This window comes from Dermacentor andersoni, chromosome 5 (assembly GCF_023375885.2).
Source record: "Dermacentor andersoni chromosome 5, qqDerAnde1_hic_scaffold, whole genome shotgun sequence".
In the NCBI taxonomy this organism is placed as follows: domain Eukaryota; kingdom Metazoa; phylum Arthropoda; class Arachnida; order Ixodida; family Ixodidae; genus Dermacentor; species Dermacentor andersoni.
Genome location: NC_092818.1, coordinates 164,657,314 through 164,682,499, shown reverse-complemented (window position 1 = coordinate 164,682,499; position 25,186 = coordinate 164,657,314). Strand labels below are relative to the sequence as shown.

The 25,186-nt window shown below is 46.5% G+C and overlaps 1 protein-coding gene across 1 annotated transcript in view; it reads right to left on the bottom strand.

Annotated features, from left to right (window-relative positions):
• Positions 1-525: 525 nt before the first annotated feature.
• LOC129384913 (glutamate receptor-like) overlaps positions 526-25,186 on the bottom strand; it is a 32,435-nt gene continuing 7,774 nt past the window's right edge. Inside the window, exons 3-8 of the mRNA XM_055070557.2 lie at positions 17,138-17,296; positions 12,429-12,564; positions 9,948-10,177; positions 7,679-7,938; positions 5,938-6,128; positions 526-3,843 (exon numbers count right to left, since the gene is read on the bottom strand). Of these exons, the coding sequence (XP_054926532.2) occupies positions 3,446-3,843; positions 5,938-6,128; positions 7,679-7,938; positions 9,948-10,177; positions 12,429-12,564; positions 17,138-17,296 (1,374 nt within the window). The 3' untranslated portion in view covers positions 526-3,445. The remainder of the gene's footprint in view (positions 3,844-5,937; positions 6,129-7,678; positions 7,939-9,947; positions 10,178-12,428; positions 12,565-17,137; positions 17,297-25,186) is intronic.

Here is a 25,186-nt window from a genome sequence, read left to right as displayed (position 1 = left end):
CGGTTGTCGCTGTGTGCAGAAACTTCTGCCACAAGTGTCTGTCGAACATCGTTGCATTTTCCTTCTTGGCCTCCAGTGCTAAGTGCTGCGTGCTGCACCTGAGAAACGAGGCGTCGAAAAGACGTATTTAGCCACGTTTACCCTTTTGCATTGCGAATGGCAGGATTTATCCATATTTCGACCGTGTACTTCTCTCGTGCATTCGGAAGGCCACAAAAGCGCTGCCACGATTCCTGAAGACAAGCGGACCGAGTGACCATCTGCGGCACCGCGCTCGGCGATACTATTGCACACGAACTCCCGACTTTCTCTCCTTCTCTTAATCTTTTCGTCCCCTTCCCCCAGTGCAGGGTGGCCAGCCGGGCTCAGCCCTGGCTGAGCTCCCGCAGTTCCTTTCCTCTCTCTGTACTTTTTCTGTGCATTTCATGCGATTCATGTACAGTGCTCAGCGATTAAAACGCGGTACTCGGAGCCGATACTCGAAGGAGGACACCCAGCCGATGCACTGTAGTATACGACCAAAGCGAGAGCCTTTGTCAGGCATTGTGACTGCATTCTAACTCTCAGCAACCTTCAAGCGGCCCTGCGCAGAAAACGCAGGGCCGCCATGCGGTCGGATGCTCGCGTCTCAATCGCTGAACACTTTACATTACGCGAACTATCCCGTAGCGCACCCTGCGGTAAATGTTGATAAATAATGAAGAAAACAAAAAAAACCCAAAACGTAATGACGAAAAGAGCAGCTTTAGCGAAAATGATGCAGTGTTCATCTTTTGGCAGAAAGGAAGAATATATGGCAAATTGCTCCGCACAAGTAGATTGGCAAAAATATCTCCCGACTTTTTTTTTATTGAAGTTTATAGTGCGCGTGTGTCACGCGACGCTATACGTCACGGTTTCTTCCGTCGCCTTTCTCGGAAAACGAAGGTGGGGACATCGTCCTCTCGCTAGGCAGAGTCCCAAGATTAAAAAAAAAAAAAGCATTTCGCCGTCAAAACAGCGCGGCTCGTGCAGCCCTCAGCGCGTCCGTACTGACTCAAGGGGTGCGCGGCGGCCTTGTTCATCTGTGTTCTCAGTCATTGTGTTCGTAATGGATGACCAGCGAGCCACCGTGACCGGCCCTAGTCGTCGGGCGCGCTCGGAGATCCCACGTACGCGGATTGCGACCTTGCACGAGGATCTGTAGCTGCACGATGTCGGTACGCGCTCCCTGTGTGCCGCGCCGTGTATTGCGTTGCGGAGGTTACTGCACGCTGCGGTGTGATGTGGCTGGTGAAAACAACTCCGAAAAGGGCCCGCAGCGTTCGAGAAAGTGGGAGTAGCATAGGCTGCAAGTCTGCGACGTTATGTATCACTGACACGAACGCGTTGCAGTCACATAGAGAAACATCCCGGTGGTTGCAACGGTTCCTTATACAGAAGCTTGTTATGACTGAGTTAAGACGTTAACCCGTGATGAGCAAAGCGCGGTCTAAAGGCGGCCAAACATTTCTATTTGAATTCGCAGAAGGCTGAGGCCCCCTAGGGACATTGCGCAAGACTTTCCTGTGCACAACGGAAAGTCATTCAACGTTGAGAAACAGCTTCACCGTAAGCGTGCAGGGTGACGTTCTAGACGCGACAGAAACAGTTTGCCACGTTATGTATCGCTAGCACGAACATCTCTAGCGTCGTATAATGAGAAGCTTGCGGGCTGTCGCAAGATATATGTTTAGCTTGTCTCGTGTTACGGCAGGAATTTGCGGTACTTCGTCGCGATACTCCAAACGTGACTCGAGGTTGTCATTTCCGATTGTCGAGTGCCGTATAGGTAAGATGTGATTTACCTTAAGCAAAACTTCTTAAAGCAACTTTTTCTGGGCAGATAAAGCACCGTTCCAGTTTGTGAGCCGTACAGGTTGGTGGGTGACGTTTCTGTGCTATGGAATGCAAAACCGTTGCATTTAATTACCAGTCGCAGTCCTGGACGCACCGTAATGTTACATACAAAGCTTGCACCGCGCAGAAAAGCCGTAATTTTTCAGCGAAGGAGCTGACTGGCAGCGTTTTCGCAAGGTTCTAACGTGACACTGCAGTAACCCGGAATTAACCTGAAACTTTGAGTAGAAAAGGGATAGAGTCCCCGCCCCCCATTGCCCCCCCCCAAAAAAAGAATAAAGAACAAAGAAAGAAAGAAAAAGAGAAGAAACGGTGTGAAAAAGAAGAAAGCTTACCGCGCGCAGACTGACACACTATATTCTAAAGTTCGAGGGTTCGAGTGTCAGTTAAGTGTCAGTTCGAGCGTCGAGTAATTTCTGCTTCCGTTATCTTTACACTACGGTGTGCATAACTGATTGATCTGCAATGAAAATAAAATGTACGCTTCATGTTATTTGTTGCATCAGTATGGTAGTATGTGAACGCAGTGAGTGACCTCCATATTATCGCATATGGAGCTCTATTTCTGCATTAGAAGTATCGCATTTTTTATATGATTTTACAGTCCCGAATGGAAACCAGCACTACTGCAAATAAATAAATAAATAAATAAATAAATAAATAAATAAATAAATAAATAAATAAATAAATAAATAAGTAAATAAATAAATGGAGACGATAATGCACGCGCTAACGTTTACGCTGTATTTCTTTTCATAAGGCTTTAAGGGACACCAACGGATGGATGTGCTGGTGAATCGTTTTTTTATTTCCACACGTCCTGATGGTACAGGCAGTGGAGCCTCGGAGCTTACATATAATGCTGTTTGGCAGCGGCTAATCTTGCTGCGAATATAGAGTTTTGACCACGTCCATGAAGTATGTGTTAAAGTTCTAGCGTGCGGAACTTTTTTTTCTCGCATGTTACACTTGTGATAACGTGGCTGCTATGACAGGGGATGGGCGGGCAGCAGTGCAGCTTCTCGGGCTTTTATCTTCCCCCAGTGTACGCTATAGTGACAAGGACACTTTTCTGCTTGACACCCCTGCCTTCTCTCCTTTTCTCTCTCTGGTGATAGATGCAAAAATAAATTTACAGCAGTGGGCAACCACTAGAAGCCTCAGCATCGAGCCAACGTCTCGACAAGGGACTTGCCTTGGCCGCGACATAAAGACACGTCCTCTTGTCAAAACGTGGCTCCGGGCAGACACATTTCGCCCACTGTTCCGTACTTCAAGCTTCCATCTTCCACGCAGCCACATGTCATGCCGAAATAAACGAACCATCGTTGCCTCTGAATCCGACGTTTCAACAGGTTGTCTTTCTTTCTTTTATTGCCTTCGACCTTGTTTCGCCGCCCTACCTTGCGTACAAGCTCGTCTGTATATTTTGCGCTCGCATATTGTATGCAATTAGGCTGACCTTTCCCTCGTCATTGATTAACTTACACATCAACTAATGGCGCGCGGGAGAAAGCGCACCATCACGAACTCGCCCGAGCGCGCGCTTCGACTGCGGCCTCCCCGACTACGTGCTCACGGGCGGCAAGTTCGGTAGCGGGCAGCGGTCGCCTCTTCTCGCCTGGCCTCCGGCTCCGCTGGCTACCAGCGGCAGGCCCGCCGTCGCCGCCGAGTCGATCTTGGGAAACGCGTGCGGGACGAGATTTATGGAGACGCGCTTGAAACCCGACTGACCCACGACCCGCGTCTCCCAGCGCCGAGGCCGGTTCACAGGGGGCAGCGGCGGTAGCGGAGTGGGAACGGCTACGGCCACTGTAGCCGAGGATCGCTTGCTGCTTTGCCGACGCTGCTGCTGCTGCTGCGTTTTCTTCGTACGTCGCGGCCGTATCATGGAAGAGGCGGTTGCTTTCGGCGTGTTGTCGGCGGGCCACCGTTGGTCCTGGCTGACGCATCTGCGTGACTTGTCTTTTGCAAGAGGGACAGGTAACGAGAAGAATACGGAGCGATTATTTTGACAGCGTATTTTGCAAGAGGAAGTGCGAGAGAGCGAAACAATAAAAGGATATGAAAACTGAGTTTAGATTTTGAGCGATTGACTTTCGCTTAGCAGGTGTTATTTACGGACCTGACTGAGTTTGAAGTGACCGTAACTTACATACACGACGGTGCAAAACAAACGCTTTGCAAAAAACGCTTACGGCATAGCGTGATGAAGGTTCTTTTGAATATTTTGACTCCATTCGGTGCATAACGACTACATGTCGTGTGCTGGGCATTGAAGCAACGCAAATCGTTTATTTTCTTGTGCGAAAGTTAAGCTTTCTGCTGTGGGAATAAAGTATTGCGCTTATCTAGTACCTTCGGCACCTCGGCAGCCGTATTTTTGACGGTGCATTGAGACAAACCTACCTCCGCTAGGGCACCGTAACAGCAAGACACGATAAAAGAAAGTGGATAGCCTTTGAAGAAGTTGTGCCTCATAGCGCTTTCTGACAGGCTCAGCGAACCCCGCACAAGCCACGTAAGCGCGGCAGTTGAGAAAATGCCGTCTGCAGACCAGCTACAGTGTGTTTCGAAAACAAGTCTCGCCGTGTGTCATGCTGCAGTTTTTACCTCTCGCGACACTAATGCCACGCCGGTGAGTTACGGTCGCTTTCACCTTCCTTCCGCAATAGAGGACGAAACAATGCTGGGGCAACGAACATGGCGGCCTCGATGCTCACGCGAAACATTTCTGCGTAACCTCTATGTGGACGGAAAACGAGGGGCGAACGTATTTTTGGCGAGTTTTTTTTTTTTTATTTTAGCATTGCCGCTCCGATGAAGAGCAGGCACTCAAAGCACCATCATCTGGATAAGAAAAAACTGCGTGCTTTGAGTTGTGATGCCACATGCGAAGGAAGTCAGAGAGCCAATGCATTACTACGCGCAAAAAAGCTAACACTTAAAGCGGTAACGCCCTCTTCCTGTTTCAATGTATAAGGGAGGACTCCTAATAAATTTTGTCCGCTTCAATATTGAATAGGTTAAGTGCGGTCTACTGTTAAACAAAACACTTTAATTGGCAGCGCTCACTTTACTGGTGCTCAGGCTGTATGTGCCATTTGAGGTTATATTCAAGCACTGCACAGGTGGCAGCACCACCATCCACGACTCATGTGTTGCGAAGCTAGGTGATTGTACAGTTGCAAAAGGGAAAATTTTGCAGATGCTTTGAAAATAATGTGTTCCCTTTAATGGGAGAGGTTCTGCACACGGTTGCCATCGTTCTGCGATTTTCGTGGCCAGGGAACGAACCCTCGAACTTGTGCTCAGCAGCAGAAAGAGCAGTAGCCGATGAGACACCGCAGCAGGTGGACTCACTTTGACATTGCAAAACAACCAAACAATATTAGTGCAGCTTTACCAGGACTTCAGCACAGCTCGAGGGATTTCAATTGGTCGAAGTAAATTCGGTGTACACTACTGTGGCTCCCCCCTTAACCATATCGGCATTGCACATGCAACGGTGATAGTTTAAAAAATAAAGGTCAATTGTGGTGCGCAGTCATTCGTTGCCCTAATTTCACTGCCCGAATTTCATTTCATGCTCAGCATAATGCTTGAACATTTCAGCCACCAAGACTTGTATTAACGCCGCTTGTCTGGCCGTAATGTGGGATCTATAGTCAGCATCGGCTGCAACAGTATATGCCCTCGTTGCCTGAAGTCCTCATCTCTTTCGCTGGGAAAGCGGAAACATCCATCGACCCGACGCTCCTCGTCTACTCCTCCGACCGGAGGTCTGCGCCGTGGTTGGCGTGAAATGCGCTCCGCCAGCACACTTCCAACGTCTACGCGAATACACTCGAGTAAAGGAGCGTCTCCCAAGCCACTCCTCATGGACGAATAGCGCTGCTGAGTTACAGCGATTACAGTATTGTCAAAGGGCGTGGCTGCCCTCTTCTCGGCGGAGGGGAGACGTCAAGGGGTGGCGTGGTTGCGAGTATACGGGGAGCAGGGTACAAGTACCGACTTCCCAGAAGTACACGGCTGTGCTGTTGCGAAGATGCTACTCACATCGGAAGCGCGCGTATTCGCTGGCCAAGGCTACGAGCGCCAAGCAGTAGCCGGCGATCAGTATTGTGCCGTGACTGAACACATCCGAGAGCTCGATGGCCTTGAAGTGGTTCTGCTTCATCTTGGGTCGTACGGGCTGATCTTCGCGTTCCCACTTGAGAAAGTGACCAGACTCAACAAGCCGCCTTGAGCTGTATGACAGTACGAAGAAATGTCATGAGTACATGCTAAGATCCAGACCCAGGGCGTCAGTTCAGTTGCATTCAAACGAACCCGCATGCAAATATAAATTTACGTAAATTTTTCATGAAGCAACGTTCGAGCGCGTGAACCAACAGAAAATTGACGTGGTACTCGTACACTCTGCCTTTATTTTAACAGAAGCTGCAAATAGAGCCCTTGGAATGACGAAATAAGAGAGCAAGATTTGGGTAACAAGTAGCAACGTATTTCGCACCTTGAAGTATAGTGCAAAGCATGAAATGCATTCTTATTCCTAGTCGCTTTCTTCGTCTACCGCGGCGGAACAATCGGCCACCACTGTCGCCCTATCTTTGTTCGTGCAGCATATACGGTTATTGCATTAGAAGCCGACGGTGTTTCATTATGAAATACCACTGGATACCACCTCTTGTTAGTACCGCTGCTAATTAAAACTTCATATGCTCTCATAAACGAAGCAACACCACACAGAAAGAACACACTATTATTCCCTCGAAAGATTGTGTCTACACTTCTAGTACAGGCCGAGATAAAACTTCACATCGGCAACTAGCGAAACTTACATTTGAGATGTGATGTATGCCTCTTAAGGCGCTTCTAATTAGGCTTTTGCTACAAAACTGTTTGTTACTTACCCAGTGTAATAAAAAAAAAACGATATGAAAAATGAACGTTTGTGTGCGGGCAGTTGACGCCAACGTGTGGCCATGTGACGGGTTCTCTTACTTCGGGGTTTTTGACAGGTATGGTTCTTATTAGGCGAACTTATGAAACGAATGGTTGTTCCTGAATTATACTGAATATGAAATGGTGCACCCTGCTCCTTGGGCTGAGATAATTTAGGCGCTCAGATGTGGAACTTACATTTGTGGACACATTGTACCTATCGCCAGATAATTACAAATTGTCTTCCATGTTTGTGCTGCCTATTTTTAGTGATGCTAAGTATGCAAAGAATTTGGTAAACTGGATTTTCAAAAAGCACAATTAATTCGTATTTTAAATCAAACTCAGAAAGTATCAATGCACTCTACATCCGGAGTGCTCAAAACGAGTCGTGATGATTCTGGGCTTCTTGCGAAAAGCAAAGAAGTCTGCAGCGCGGAACACATTTAATCTAACCGTGCTAGTGCTACACAATGGAAAGCCAAGGCAGCATTGAAGTGTTCAACCCCTCCTTAATCAAGAAAGGGGCTGACAGATGGACTAGCACACTGTGGTATAAAGTTTGTACACAGGGATAAGGTGCCTCAGAAAGGCTGGCCGGCAGGCCAGCCTTTCCCTGTTTACAAACCTCAACCCCTCCTTGTACGCGTGCAGCAGCTACACATCGCACTCCCACAAACAGTAGGCATGGCTTAGATGGAGGTTACCATTCTCGCATTTCTGCGCGACTCTGCGGTCTGGTACTGCGTGATATGCGTTCCGAAGTGCCTAAGAGAAGCACTCGGTCGAGCAAGGTGGCCTAAATATACTTCCAGCTCGACAATTCCTGTGGCAGGCAGTGTCACACACTTACACAGTAGAGAAGGCGTCCCGGTAGAAACAGGTCTTGTGCATGGCCAGTGACATTATGGTGGTGCCGACGTGACCCGTGGAGACCTCGATACTCGTGGCCTGCCGGTCGTGCAGCGCCGCGCGCAGCCCGCGCTGCGTGTCGATGTAGGCGTAGTTCTCGCGCATGGCCTTGTCCAGGCCCTCCTGCTTGTCCGGTACCAGGCGGTCCGGGTAGCGCACCATGCAGGCACGAACGGTGGCTAGCGGGCCTTCGCTGGACTCCTGCGGAGGGACTCAGGAAAGCGTTGGTTCGGGCTAATTTGTAGCTCACGGTAACATATTAGCAGCGCAAGCAAAAGGCAGGGACAAAGAAAGTGACAGGACGAGCGCGCACTTCCAAATGTTATATATATATATATATATATATATATATATATATATATATATATATATATATTTCAGAATCATGGTACGTATGGCTAAAAAATAAGCACGAAACACCAGACACAGATAGCACATGTAATTATACAAGCAGAACAAACAAGCAGGCAATGAAACAAGCAAACAAACAAAATGAGATCGTTGCCTACGTTACATGACTTTCACGTTCCAGCGTTTCCTCAGTTATATATATATATATATATATATATATATATATATATATATATATAACTGAGGAAACGCTGGAACGTGAAAGTCATGTAACGTAGGCAACGATCTCATTTTGTTTGTTTGCTTGTTTCATTGCCTGCTTGTTTGTTCTGCTTGTATAATTACATGTGCTATCTGTGTCTGGTGTTTCGTGCTTATTTTTTAGCCATACGTACCATGATTCTGAAATATATATATATATATATATATATATATATTTCAGAATCTATTCAGAATATTCAGAAATATATATATTTCAGAATATATATATATATATATATATATATATATATATATATATATATATATATATATATATATACATATATATATATATATATATATATATATATTTCAGAATCATGGTACGTATGGCTAAAAAATAAGCACGAAACACCAGACACAGATAGCACATGTAATTATACAAGCAGAACAAACAAGCAGGCAATGAAACAAGCAAACAAACAAAATGAGATCGTTGCCTACGTTACATGACTTTCACGTTCCAGCGTTTCCTCAGTTTCTTTACCAACAAAGGCATCAGCGCCACTTTTGCTCGAGAAGCGTCTACGGAGTGGCGAGGAGCGCATGTTGGCGCCGTTGCTTGCTCGAGCGGTGTAGGCGGCGCCACGGTCGAGGAGGAGGCGCGAAAGAGAGGAGAAACGAGGAGGAGGGAAGGCGGAGGAGGAGAGCGTCGTTACTTTACGAAGTTTAAGGGGCGTTAGAAACAGCCCCGATCAGATTTTTGACGCTCGCTCTGAAAAAAGTGACCACCAGGTTGATCGCTGCGAAGGCGGCCACTCTGTGCACTTCGATGGGCTTGTTTCAGGCTTTTCAAAAAGGGAATGATTGGCATATATATTAAAAGCGAAGCTTTTCTTTGCGAACCTCAGCGGGTTTCGTGACCGTGCCTGTGGCCTGGCTGTTCCTTTGCCAAATAGGCCAACCAGTCACAGTGGAGCACGCGCGCCGTGCGTGCCGTTAAGTTTCTTGCAGCACCACCAGATGGCATGCGCATCCGCGGCAGCGCCGGCCGCGCGGGGGAAAGAGAAAGGAAGGAACCAGAGAGCTCTCCTTCGTGCTTCCGCGGCTGCACACTAATGAGGGAGCAAACTCTTCTTGCGAATAGAATTTATTCGAATTGCGCTACATACGTATGCACATGCTGCCTATGAAACCAGGATGCGTTCAAGGCGTCCGTCGTACTCGCTAGTAGTCAGCAACTCCGCTTAACGAAAGGCTCGGTATCATTTGTGTGCGCCCGCGCTTGTTTGCGTGTGTGTGCTTACTTGCGTACGTGCGTGCGTGTACTTCTGTTTCGGTGCTTTATGCACCCACAAAGCTTCCCTGTACGTACATTTCAACTCGTTGGATCTACTGCATTTTTTTTTCTTTCTGCCTTTGCTGTAATAAGCTTACAGAGGTTTATCAAATAGCAAGGTAATCGCCCTCCAAGAAATTTTATGCTGATGGATAAAACTTCATTTTATCAATATTATGGCCCTCACGTTTTCGCTTAACGTCTCTGAACTGCGGTCTGCGTTGTCGTGGCATGCAGTCATTTCTTCCGTGTTTAAAACACGAATGACATGCTTGTGTGAGCGAGCACTCAGGTATGGATATTATTCCCAGTAGCGTACCATGATGAGTGTATACTGTGCGGTGCCGTTAGATGTCCCCGCCGTGTACTTCCCGGCCAGGATGGCCTCTTGCAACCGCTCGGACGTGTCGACGCGCGGCGAGAAGGCCGGTACGCTCATAAAGGACAGCAGCAGGCAGCTGTATGAGTTGGACGCCACCACCGACAATATGAGCCATGCCGTGAGCAGGCAGCGGAAGCTCAGCGTCCGGAACTCGCTGCCCCAGTCACCTGTGTGTGTATAGGTTTTCGTTTACCCATTGCTTTAATGACAGAGAAAGCAAGACAGACAGATAGAGAGAAAATACAAATGGCAAGGGAAACGCGAAGAGTTTAACCAGATGGATCCTGGTTGTCTACCATACACTGGCTATCCCACACATTTGCGGCTACCCCACACACGGTACCTCGCAACGCTGCGCCCATTAAACCCGAACTACAAGGAACAGATTTCTGACGAATTCGCATCGTCGTCTAGAACGACTGCAACGTCGGGTCACGTTCGATCGGCGCCGAAGTCTGCCATACCACCTACACCAACGTTGTAAGAGGCTCGCGAAGCAAGGGACAAGCTAATTGCATGGACCATGATCTCCGAGAAGATGCAGTGCGCAGGTACAGCTGTCGCGATTTCAGACGTGGAGTAAGCTGATCTCACTGTACATTCTCTTCGTATTCGTGGCCCAGAGAAGCCCCGTCCTACCGGCTCGCAATTTCTTAGACGCTCCCGCCGACCGGAGAATGCCCGCTATGGGCTAAGGTCAGCACCCAGCTTGCGGAAAAGGAAGTGCGCAAACGCAGCAGCGTACTAAGGTATAACAAATGTGGAGATGATCTTTGCTGTTTCTGTGAATGCCGGCCGCGATTAAATATGTCGAGCTTGAAGCCGATGAGCAAAGCGTCCCGCACCGACAGAAAACCGTCGGCGATATGGCCGAGTGCTTATACGAGGTTGCTTACCCTTTCGCATTACCCTTTGCCGCCAAGCCAAAAGAGACAGAGAGAGAGAATGTGCGTGTGTGCGTGCGTATGCCTGCGTGTGCTCTTGTGTGGATGGGACTATGAGACAAGCTTCCGAAGGGTGTGGCGACGTTCTGAGATAGGGTCTGAGAGGAAAAGAAGGGCCACTTGATCGGATGATGCTTAGACGGTGTGTTCCTTAAGTTAGGATTCCAGGGGGTGCTCGGAAAGCCTTAACCACACAACTTTTTCTACATAAATCGAAAGCCAGGATTAAAAATAAAACTTGTTTCTGAATCAACATGTCTTATTTAGCTTATTCAACTATTTAAAGTGCAGGAAATGGTTAATTTTATCTTATGGCATGTATCTTTTGTCATAAAATGTGGTAAAAGTGCTAGTCGCGCCAGCAGTGATGAGTAATTAAAAAATTGCTCAATTGAGTAAGGCTTTGCCATTTATGTAGCTAAGTTGGTAAATGTGCAGTGAACTCGGGTAAATAAAATATGATAAATATCAAGAAAGTAATGTCTTAAAAACTAAGCAAAGTGAAAAAATTACCACTTTAAACAAATTTATTTGCAGAATGAACTGTAAATGCAAAGATATTGCATCAATTTCCTCTGTTCTTGTTCGTTGCACACATCGCTATGTGAGGAACGAGTGTGCAAAATTTCATATCAAAATATTCATTTAAAAAGTTATCAAACTTTGCGTGACGTCATGGGGAGCAAGATCTTTTGAGAAAAACGTAAACAAATCTTCAAACTATGTGAAAGGTGTCAGAAACTACACAGAGGCGTAAATGCACCAGAGTCTCAGCTGGAGCCCCCATGAGATGCACTAGAGTCTCCTTTTGTTCCTGTGGCTGCTCGGCAGCAAACTAAAATGAAAAAGGTAGTTTGGATAAGATTTATATGAAAGAAGTAGTACTGATTGTCTGCTTCTCAATACGAGGGTATGGGTTGGAAAACTCACTTTAACTCGCGAACTAATAATGATAGAAAGATAATTTTTCGCAACGTGCTGCTGAATGTTTGGGCATAGATAAAATGTAAAAAACAAAAAAAAATCAATTTTGTGAAAAATAGTTGACTTTTGAATGTGGCCTACCACCTTAACAATGCGATCCGGGATCCGCTATAAAGCTATGATTCCTTCTTGTCTAACTTGCTTCCATGCACTTATACAGATAAACAAACCTATACCCTTTGCATGCATATTTCACCCCTGGCTCTTTCCCGATCTGCATGGTTCTACGGTGCATCGAGGACCGGCCTCGCGAACCAATGATTTCGATCATAACACTGCGCGTGATCTCAGACGCCAATTCAGATGAAGGCCGAACATCTTACTGCACTCAGAACTTTTAAAAATAAAAGTGGATTTTATGCGATGCTGCTTTAGTTTCATGCGGCGGCATTACATCAACGGTTCAATAAGTCGCGCTTGTTTGAAGTATGGCGCCCGGTGACCAGAAAGACGAGCGTTCCCAAGACGCAAGAAAAGAGAGGTTGCTCACTTTGGCGAATGAGCGTGGCCAGCAGGAGCCAAATATCAGGTGCGTCGCCGACGAGCTTTTCCCGCGGTGTCCAGCGGCGCAGTACGACCACGCCTGCCCAAGCCACGAGCAATGAGGCGAAGAGCGCCATCCATACCTGCGCATTTGTGCAGACCGCAGTAGTTCAACGGTTCAGCCGCATATTTGTTGTCGTCCTTTTTAAGACTGCCAGCATATGAAATTGCTATTTAGAATGATAAAGCTTCCACTGCTTGCAGTTCTCACTGTACAATGTTAACGGGCGCTTCTGTGGGAGGCAGCTTTTTCCTAGATGGGCTAAGGCTGGGGGGGCTAGCTGGTTGTGCATATTGAAGGAGAAACTCGCTAGTGAGCCACAAGAACGAACAGAGAAAGGACACACACGACACCTAGACAAGAGCAAAGTTACAACTGTTTCTTCAACTCCCATCAGCAGGTACATAAATGCAATACTATCAGCATGTCAAAACAAAACACGTGAGATAACACACGTACGCTACACAAAAATGAAATGACTAAAACCTGATGAACCGAAATGACTAGTACCCAAGTGCCAAGTCAAGAAAGGATTTATTTATCCTACCCACTGAACCTGCTGGTAAAACCCCCATATTACCCATAACTTCCATATCCGATAATATATAACACGGGATTTTTTTTATTGGATCCTGTATATTAGATATCGGGTTGTCGGATGCCAGAGCTATGGGGCACACGCTTTTTTTTTCAATAGAGCTACGTTCCACGAAGCCCCATATCGTGTTCATCCCCAAGGTTAAACGCTACCTCATCTTCAGAGAAGCAATCGATATTGCACTGGCGCATCGTAAAACAGCACCAATATGCTGCCTGACAATGGCTTCAATGATTTCTCTTCCCTTGATCCTTCGTGGGTGAAGAAAAACCATACAGCCCGCTAAATCAGGCGGAAGCCTGACTCCGCCGATTACACTGCTCGCGCACCGTCAGCGTGCTGGGCCACTTTTGTGACCCGACCATTGTGGCGCGTAGTAGTGCGCTACAGGGCCCTCCTTCTAGCGAGGAAGCCGTGAGCTGGACGAATGGCGAAGCGTGGACGGCGGTGGTACGAAACACACGCGGTGAATAGGACCGACCTGGTCGGGAGGGAATGTGACAGCAGAAGTGGCTAAAGCGTCCGAGTCCAATATGATGAGCAATAGAAAGTTTTTAGGTGCACGTTTGAGTACCTTGAAAGGACCATCATAAGGGGGGCCGTAAGGGAAAACGCACAGCGTCGTGGCGCACAAAGACGTGCGTGCAGTTCTGAATGCCAGGGTTGACGTATACACACCGGGAAGGATGTCGTTGTCGGGGGGTGGGGAGGCCAGGGGGGAGGCGACGACGACAATACGCATAGCGCTGCGTACACGGTAGGCGTAGTCGGAAGAGTCAGCAGGTATGGTGGGCGAGTCATCGAAGAATTTGCCAGGGACTCGTAGAGTGGTGCCAAACGCAAGCTCGGCGGCGCTGGTAGAAGATTCGCTGCGGAGAGTGCGCGGATACCAAGCCTAACGAAAGGAGGGCGCTCGATCCATGATGGAAGAAAAGTCAAAGCCATGAGTGAAGCCTTCAGTTGGCAGTGAAAACGTTCGACGATCCCATTGGATATCGGGTGGTAAGAGGTAGTCTTGACGTGATTGACGCCGAGTAGCCGAGATAGATTGGCGAACAATGTTGAATTCAATTGACGACTACGGTCAGTCGTAATGGTGGAAGGGACACCATAGTGGCTAATCCAGAGTGTGATGAGTGCTCGAGCTATCGACTCTGCCGTTATGTCCAGGAGGGACATCGCCTCAGCCCATCTGGTGAACCTCTCAATGCAGGTTAACAGGTAGCGGTGATTCCTGCAGGGAGGAAGGGGGCCAACAATATCGACGTGCAGACGGCTGAAGCGGGTGTCCGGGGACAGGAATGTGCCAAGAGGAGTCGCAGTGTGTCGGTGCACTTTAAACTGTTGGCAGCTGAGGCACGCGCGTGACCAGCGACGAACGTCTACGTTGATACTGGACCACGCATAACGAGAAGTGATGAGTCGCTGTGTTGCGCGAATGCCAGGATGAGCCAAAGAATAGCAGGCATCAGGCGGTATGGGTGAGACACGTAAGGACGAAGATGTCCGGTCGATGTATCACAAACGAGGGGCAGGTCGCAATGAGGAAGCACTTCAATGACGTCGTCGAACATGGTCAACTGCGAATTGAAATGGTGGAGACGGAACAAGGATTCCGTGCTATTGAACCAAAGTTACGAGTCCGACGACCAGCACTCTGGGAGCTTGAGAGCGGAGACCTCGGGATCGCGGGGTAGTGGCGCTGACGGCAGTACTTGATCGAGAGAATCCGAGGCCATGGCCGACTGGTTACAAGGCAGACTGCGAAGACAGCGAGGCTCGAGCACCTTGTGGCGGTAGGCCCAGCGAAGCGGCTGAGGCACCCGGAGCTGAGAGCGATGACGCGAAGTCCGTAGTCACGAATTTGTGGGTGAAGAAAAACCAGGCAGACGCTGGTGCCTGGTGCCCACAAATTATATTTAAGCCCAGCCCGATCAATCAGGCGGAAGCCTGATTCCGTCGACTTGTCTTGTCTCCCAAACACTGGTGCATACCCACTATGTGGGATTGGCCAAGAAGCAGGCGGTTTCCCGTATGTTTAGAATTAAAGCAAAACTAGATTTTAATAGTATAGCGTGCGACTAAAGAAATGTAATTTGGAAGTTTAATGAAACTGTTGTTAAAAAGTTTGATAAAGCAAGTTAACATAAAAAAATGAAATAATAGAAACAATTGATGATTCTAAAGATTTAGCAAGTTACGCTTTTTGTCTCTTTAATAAAATTGTAAACTGCAAGAATAGCATTCTTGTGGCTGAATCCCGGCGAAGTCGCCACAAAAGAAACAATGGTTGGCGAGGATAGCGATAGCCCAAGTTTGCTAAATGAGTTTTCTAAGCGTTTTCTTTGTCTAGAAAATCTGCGGCACGAGAGAAAGTAATGATCGATAGATTAAAGTGCATTGGAAGAAGAACGTAGAGGGGACATAGCGAGACCAGACCTGTGTGAGTAACAATTTAGAGGTGGTATATGACATTTCAATTTCGTGAAGGAAACTTCCAATTGCCTTGAAAGACACCAATTATTATTCCATGGGAAGCCAGGATGGTGGAATTCAGAAGACGGTATTAGCATGGATATTGCAGAATTTTGCGATGTAGAGAAATTTCTGTACCTAGCCGCGGTGACATAAGCTGATGTTGGTAAAACAGATATGATAGGGCCTCGTGCGAGTGAATCAGTCATTTCGTTCAAGTGCAACCCACGATGCCTCGGTACCCAAAGCAAACATACTTTCCGTAAGCACGGAGGTACCATCGAACAAAATGTTGGTTGAATTCTTGAATTTGAAGATGCAGTAAGTGCTGTGCGTACAAATGGCGAGTCGGTCACGATAACAGCTAATGGGTCATTTTGGGGAAGCTTTCGTAATGCTAATATAATCGTTAATAACTCTGCCTGAAATATGAATTTGAAGTCGGCAATGGGAAGGGATTAAAGACCATTGAAAAGATTCAGCGAAGATCCCCACTCCAGCCTTCTCATTGCACACAGAAGGGTCAGTAGCTATTTCATTGTCAGTGGCTAGCTGGTGTAGGTGGTCGTGTAAGACATTAATTAAATGTCTGCTTGGTAATAGTATAGCATGATTAGGAAATATGTCCCCGAACTGAATTTTGAGGACTGGTAAGGCATCATTTGAATGACAAACTTGGTGTATAGACACGTCCAATTTTTGTAACTGTGCTTGCACAGATATTATCTGAGGGCTGTGTAATCTCTACTACGATAATTAAAGAAACTCAGACGGTTCAGTGATAAATGCATATTGGTTACGTCTTTTTAAAAAGCTCTAATTTTTTTTAATGTCTGAACTGTAAGCATGCGGAATCTACAATCTAGGGTCGGTATACCAGCTTCCTGATACAAAACAGTGTTGGCAACAAATCTAACAGCAACAAGCCAAGCAACATCAAGCCCGAGCTTCCCTTTCTAAAAGTATGAGAAGTTTAATTTTGTAGGCGGTACCACCCGAAAATATTACGCGGCCGAATTCTAATATTGGCCGAACATACATCTTACATATATCATCAGCAAGGTATCCCTGCGTAGTGCAGAGTGACGTGGCTACACCGACTCCACTGCTCGCGCACCGTCAGCGTGCTGGGCGTGCCGTCGCCGTCTTTTGTGACCGGACCATTGTGGCTCGTAGTAGTGCGCTACACCCTTTTCGTTCGTTCTTGTGGCTCACGTTTCGCTTCAACACGTATATTCCGCCCGTTGTGCTAGCCCTGAACGCGAATAATTTATTAGAACTTATAACACCGAAGGATCAAACGATTGCAAAAAGAAGCAGTAGACGTGGCATAACAATGATCCGTGACGCCGCCTTTTATCTGGTTATTGTAGCTGGCGCGATCTTATTAGGCGAGAAGGCAATACTTATAAGAAAAAGTGTTTACTTGTAAATATGTAGTTTGGTTATATGCAATGGATAAAAGTATTAAGTGTTGTCGTAATCAAAAGCTATCTTACTTGCACGGAAGGAATTGCGCGAACAGAGCAGGGTTGTGTACCTTAGTAGCATGATTTGTCTAAAGGCATGCGCTGTCTCTTGCCTGTTGCTGGAAAGGGTAGATGATGGCTTGCGTGAGCGGGATCGGTGTGGGCGCCTTGGAAACGAAAGCAAACACGTCCGTTATGTACGGGTAGACGAAGTCGATGAACAGGAACCGGAAGTAGAAAACGCTGAGTCCGCCCAGTGCGATATCCACGTCCTGTGTGTGGCAGAGACAGATAGGCAGGTTCAGCTGGCAGAAACTATGCTAGACAATTAGACATGTACTGTGCCTCATAGAATAAGCTCTTGGCTCCAATTGACTGCATACTTGCGCAGTCAAAGAAAATGACTTCCTATAACAATACGTGCACTAGAAACATGAGCATGCGTTTGTCTTCTACATATGCGTTGTGTGTGGACACACGCAGCCTATTGCCTAAGTAAGATAAGCACATGAAGACAATACGGACATACCTATGTTTGTTTACTCTACAAAAAGATTAGCTAAGAAATCAACGAGACTGGCAGCCTTGCTATGGGAAGTAACCTCAATTTTTACCAAAAGTAGATGACGCAACTATGGGACGCTGCTGCTGCTGCTGCTTCTATATCTACTTTAGGACTACTCTCATGACGAGTTGCACAGTTTGTAACTTACTGGTAACTGTTACCAACCGAGAGCAATTAACATTCAAGGTGCCATCTCCTAATGAACATCCAACAGCCTTGTGTTAAAAGAACACTTGTCTGGTGGTCCCTTCTTAAAGCATTCATTTCAGGAAACTACTCATGGCTATTGGTATGGCCGCTCGTAGTTTCGTAAATGTTTTTTTCATGCAGTGTCGCAAAATACAAAGCACTTGAGCCCTGCACTGGGAATGAGTGATTTTATGTTATAGCAATATGGCGTCCTATCATGCGATGATTATCCGTTGAATTCTACATGAAATTCCTCCTATGGGTATTCATGTAGTATCGCGACCTTATGCTCTACTGATGTTGCCTGTAAGCCGCTTACTACCTTTGTCTTCTGACGCCGCCTACCTACTGCTCACGACCTTATGATCTACTAATTCTATTTACTTGTGATGCATCATCTATATATGTCAATACCACAGTGGTTATTACGCACCACACTCACAAGCTCACCAGTAACACAACAATGCAACGACTGCAGTTGGACGCATGATTTTCCTGATTGAACGTCAGCTTTATTTTATTTTGCCGTTGTTGGTAATTGTGTCGCCCCGGAATCGTTGCGAGGACAAGTATGACGACCTGATACGATTACACTCCGGGGTCGGCCCGTTGAGAATTTTGTGTTGGTGTCACTAACGAAGGCCCAGTGACTGTCCTGCAGAATGCTGTCGCATTAAATAGCGTACAGAGGAGCCTCGTTTGGTTGCATCATCCGTAGATATAATTCTAGGTCATAGAGATAGAAAAAACAGCTTGCTCAGTATTGCGTGCCGCACACTCTCGTCATGTGCCTGTTCGCATACGTTATGACTTTCCGCGTGAAATACGTGGTCTCCTGCATATTACGCAGTTTTGTGTAAATCAACTTTATTCTCCATGCAGTGCTGGCGGGTACATCACCTGCGTTTGTTTTTGTTGAGTGGAAGAAGAACTTGATCGAATTTCGGCTCTCGTTGCCAGCTCCACATTTTATTCGAATTCCCGAGTGGCAGCAAAGTGGACATTAACATGCATAACATTTCTATCTCATTCAAACTACTCTGCACACTATGCTTGTGTGAACATTGCAGCATGGTGAAGAGTGCTTTCAGCGTACTTCATGAGCCATACGGAACAGGGGTGGTGTGGTGAGAGGATATTTTTATTGAGGGCGTCTTTTCGAGATCGGTCACATTAGTCGCTAGGAGTACTCACGAAATCTTGAGTGGGCATGGGGAAGATCATTGCTGCTAAACTTATGCTAGCGAAATTTCAGGAAATGCCTAACTTCAATCAAGTTAGTCGCAGCGAATTGTAGAGGAAGAAACAGCCGAGGAATCAATTCATGTAAATGCATTCGACGACAACGAATCACTGACTCAAGAATAAGCTACGATGATTAACGCAGTCATGTAAACGATTTGCGAGTTGCGTTTTAGCCAATAAAGTAAGTTTTTTTTGAACTTGCTGTTTTTATCACTCATTCGACTTACGTTCAAAGGAACCCTGCGCCCTCTATTTTTTTGACATTCGGATTTCTTGGTGATGCCTTAGATTTGAGGCCGGCGTTTCAGGCGAGACTGAAATTCTGCCACTTCTTTTTGCAACAATAAGCACTAGAAACTTGTAAAGTTCAGAATAATACGTATGGACATGTTCGTTCTCTGCAAGATGCAGCTCGATCAGCACACGAACCTTCATCTTCAGCACATGTATTAAGTCGCTTACTGAACGGGGTTCTCATTTAATAGGTAAACGTCTTCTTTTTTGAGCCCATTTTTCTTTCGAAACATTGTACAAAGACATTACAACTGCACTCTCTCAAAAAACGCCAGAATATATATATATATATATATATATATATATATATATATATCATAAGAAGCCAACAAACACTGACACCAAGGACAACATAGGGGAAATTACTTGTGCTTGATAAATGAAATAAAGAAATGATACGGACACCCCCTTTCCCTTTCTTCTCGTTTATATATATATATATCCAAGAAGCACGCTGCACCTGCGTGGCTCACCCTTTAAAGCGCCCGGTACAATGATAACAGTTCTAGAGAAGCGACAAAGCTTGAAAAAGATATAGTCTGACCTTGACACATTGGGCACAAGTACCACAGTCGAGCACACGCAGAGGATTGCGATATTACATTAACATGTCGAGAATGCGCGACTAGCGACGTAATTGAGGCGTCACGCAATTGAGGCAGGTTTAGGCCTGATGCTCAGCGGGGTGGCTTGAGTGGTCATTTCTCATGCTTCTGCCCTCGCGCGTGCGCATGAAAGCCAAGTAACCACGTCGGGGGCAGTAAGCCTTCTTTGTGTACATTAATAACCGCACCTGTTGCTACCTGACGGGAGCCGCGAAATTTTGTTGTGGAATTTCTCGATCTCTTTTTACCGCCCTCGCTGTTGAAAAGCCTGTTGAACCGGTCCTTGAGCTTCGAAACATTTCTTGGGTACTGAACGAGACGGCCTACTTGATGTACGATCTTTGATGAAGGCTGCTGTTGCCTTTTTCGTAACGTTCTTTCACGTTGCACAACTTTTTCGCCAGGGTCATAGCTTGACTGTTGATCTCATCTTGATTTACCAACTCAGAGATATGAATGGACATCAGGTGAAAATTTTTCGCTTTAGCGGTTAAATGACACACCCCACAACTCGTCCAGCAAAGTTAACCGTGTGCAGAAATACTGGGCGTGAACACCGATCGCCTAAAGCGAGCTGAAAACAACCGCTGCAACGCGATTTCTTGCGAATGTCTAATCACAGAGGCAACGAACCGGGTTGTACAGCCAACCAAGTAAATTCTACACTTGTGGTTTCGCCTCATACGTTCAGCGGTATTGCCCTTTCATAGATCGACAAAGCGCTGATGCGCTTTTTGAAGGCAACTGGGCTATACTAACGCTAGTGGCTATACAAGAGTGAACTTTCGTCTGCGGGTGCTCGCGCACTAACTCTCCTTGTACCTTCGTATCTCTCTTTCCCCCTTTCCCCTTTCCCATGTGTTGTGCAGCCAACCAGGAACGACCATACTTAAACTCTGCTAATTTCAAATTATTTATTTCTCTCTCTTCCACAATCGCACTTTTGAAAGCATAATCGAAAAACCTAGCGAAGATGTACTAACGTATAGACCATTTTGCACGCCGAGAATCGCCGCCTCCAGAATGCCAGCAATACGTGCAGTTGACATGGTACTCGACTGCCACCTTTCTCACTATGAAGAATGCGCAGGAACGTTGAAATTTTTCGCGCGTGCACAAATGTCAGTAATGGTGTACATTGCCTTGCGATGCACTTGACCGATCATGCCGCTCCATTTGTCACCGTCCAGTCCGCCAAACTTGCTTTCGGCGTCCGGAACGACGTTATACCTGGAATAGTTTTGGTGACATTAACTGTGCTTTCGCTTTCAGCATATATGAGAGCTTGGTACAAAAAACTACGTAAACATGCCATTGATGCTCACATTTTCCCTTGTCATTCTTGTAGTTTCTCGCATCAATATGTGCAATAGTAACAACGTTACTTGTTTTTCAGAATAGTTGACGGGTGGGCCAGTTGGTGGAGTGTGTTTTACTTTTGAGCGATGAAAAAGGACCGGGAGAAACGATGTGGCAATCCAATAAGCCCAGCTGTGCACATACCTGCTGAAATGTTCCGGACGCAATCCAATAAGCCCATATGTGCATATCCCTACTGAAATGTTCCGAACGCAGTCCAATAACCACATATGTGCATATCCCTACTGACATGTTCCGAACGCAGTCCAATAGCCCATATGTGCATATCCCCACTAACATGTTCCGGACGCAATCCAAGAAGCCCAGCTGTCCACATCCCTACTGAAATTTTCTGGACGCAATCCAATAAGCCCATATGCGCATATCCCTACTGAAATGTTCCGAACGCAGACCAATAAGCACATATGTGCATATCCCTAATGAGATGTTCCGAACGCAGTCCAATAGCCCATATGTGCATATCCCCACTAACATGTTCCGGACGCAATCCAGTAAGCCCAGCTGTGCACATCCCTACTGAAATGTTCCGGACGCAATCCAATAAGCCCATATGAGCATATCCCTACTGAAATGTTCCGAACGCAGTCCAATAATCACATATGTGCATATCCCTACTGACATGTTCCGAACGCAGTCCAATTGCCCATATGTACATATCCCTACTAACATGTTCCGAACGCAGTCCAAAAAGTCCATTTGTGCATATCCCTACTGAAATGTTCCGGACGCAGTCCAATAAGCCCATATGTGAATATTCCTACTGAAATGTTCCGGACGCAGTCCAATAAGCCCAGATGTGCACATCCCTACTGAAATGTTCCGGACGCAATCCAATAGCCCATATGTACATATCCCTACTAACATGTACCGGACGCAGTCCAATAGCCCAGATGTGCATATCCCTACTGAAATGTTCCGAACGCAGTCCAAAAAGGCCATATGTGCATATCCCTACTGAAATGTTCCGAACGCAGTCCAATAAGCCCATATGTGTATATCCCTTCTGAAATGTTCCGAACGCAGTCCATTAAGCACATATGTGCATATCCCTACTGAAATGTTCCGAACGCAGTCCAATAAGCCCATATGTGCATATCCGTTCTGAAATGTTCCGAACGCAGTCCAGTAAGCCCATATGTGCATATCCCTACTGAAATGTTCCGAACGCAGTCCAATAAGCCCATATGTGCATATCCCTACTGAAATGTTCCGAACGCAGTCCAATAAGCCCATATGTGTATATCCCTTCTGAAATGTTCCGAACGCAGTCCAGTAAGCCCATATGTGCATATCCCTACTGAAATGTTCCGAACGCAGTCCAATAAGCCCATATGTGCATATCCCTACTGAAATGTTCCGAACGCAGTCCAATAAGCCCATATGTGTATATCCCTTCTGAAATGTTCCGAACGCAGTCCAGTAAGCCCATATGTGCATATCCCTACTGAAATGTTCCGAACGCAGTCCAATAAGCCCATATGTGCATATTCCTTCTGAAATGTTCCGAACGCAGTCCAGTAAGCCCATATGTGCGTATCCCTACTGAAATGTTCCGAACGCAGTCCAATAAGCCCATATGTGCATATCCCTACTGAAATGTTCCGAACGCAGTCCAATAAGCCCATATGTGTATATCCCTTCTGAAATGTTCCGAACGCAGTCCAGTAAGCCCATATGTGCATATCCCTACTGAAATGTTCCGAACGCAGTCCAATAAGCCCATATGTGCATATCCCTTCTGAAATTGTTCCGAACGCAGACCAATAAGCACATATGTGCATATCCCTAATGAGATGTTCCGAACGCAGTCCAATAGCCCATATGTGCATATCCCCACTAACATGTTCCGGACGCAATCCAGTAAGCCCAGCTGTGCACATCCCTACTGAAATGTTCCAAAGGCAGTCCAATAATCCCATATGTGCATATCCCTACTGAAATGTTCCGAACGCAGTCCAATAAGCCCATATGTGTATATCCCTTCTGAAATGTTCCGAACGCAGTCCAGTAAGGCCATATGTGCATATCCCTACTGAAATTTTCTGGACGCAATCCAATAAGCCCATATGCGCATATCCCTACTGAAATGTTCCGAACGCAGACCAATAAGCACATATGTGCATATCCCTAATGAGATGTTCCGAACGCAGTCCAATAGCCCATATGTGCATATCCCCACTAACATGTTCCGGACGCAATCCAGTAAGCCCAGCTGTGCACATCCCTACTGAAATGTTCCGGACGCAATCCAATAAGCCCATATGAGCATATCCCTACTGAAATGTTCCGAACGCAGTCCAGTAAGCCCATATGTGCATATCCCTACTGAAATGTTCCGAACGCACTCCAATAAGCCCATATGTGCATATCCCTACTGAAATGTTCCGAACGCAGTCCAATAAGCCCATATGTGTATATCCCTTCTGAAATGTTCCGAACGCAGTCCAGTAAGCCCACATGTGCATATCCCTACTGAAATGTTCCGAACGCAGTCCAATAAGCCCATATGTGCATATCCCTTCTGAAATGTTCCGAACGCAGTCCAGTAAGCCCATATGTGCATATCCCTACTGAAATGTTCCGAACGCAGTCCAATAAGCCCATATGTGCATATCCCTACTGAAATGTTCCGAACGCAGTCCAATAAGCCCATATGTGTATATCCCTTCTGAAATGTTCCGAACGCAGTCCAGTAAGCCCATATGTGCATATCCCTACTGAAATGTTCCGAACGCAGTCCAATAAGCCCATATGTGCATATCCCTTCTGAAATGTTCCGAACGCAGTCCAGTAAGCCCATATGTGCATATCCCTACTGAAATGTTCCGAACGCAGTCCAATAAGCCCATATGTGCATATCCCTTCTGAAATGTTCCGAACGCAGTCCAGTAAGCCCATATGTGCATATCCCTACTGAAATGTTCCGAACGCAGTCCAATAAGCCCATATGTGCATATCCCTACTGAAATGTTCCGAACGCAGTCCAATAAGCCCATATGTGTATATCCCTTCTGAAATGTTCCGAACGCAGTCCAGTAAGCCCATATGTGCATATCCCTACTGAAATGTTCCGAACGCAGTCCAATAAGCCCATATGTGCATATTCCTTCTGAAATGTTCCGAACGCAGTCCAGTAAGCCCATATGTGCGTATCCCTAGTGAAATGTTCCGAACGCAGTCCAATAAGCCCATATGTGCATATCCCTTCTGAAATGTTCCGAACGCAGTCCAGTAAGCCCATATGTGCATATCCCTACTGAAATGTTCCGAACGCAGTCCAATAAGCCCATATGTGCATATCCCTACTGAAATGTTCCGAACGCAGTCCAATAAGCCCATATGTGTATATCCCTTCTGAAATGTTCCGAACGCAGTCCAGTAAGCCCATATGTGCATATCCCTACTGAAATGTTCCGAACGCAGTCCAATAAGCCCATATGTGCATATCCCTTCTGAAATTGTTCCGAACGCAGTCCAGTAAGCCCATATGTGCATATCCCTACTGAAATTTTCTGGACGCAATCCAATAAGCCCATATGCGCATATCCCTACTGAAATGTTCCGAACGCAGACCAATAAGCACATATGTGCATATCCCTAATGAGATGTTCCGAACGCAGTCCAATAGCCCATATGTGCATATCCCCACTAACATGTTCCGGACGCAATCCAGTAAGCCCAGCTGTGCACATCCCTACTGAAATGTTCCGGACGCAATCCAAGAATCCCATATGAGCATATCCCTACTGAAATGTTCCGAACGCAGTCCAGTAAGCCGATATGTGCATATCCCTACTGAAATGTTCCGAACGCAGTCCAATAAGCCCATATGTGCATATCCCTACTGAAATGTTCCGAACGCAGTCCAATAAGCCCATATGTGT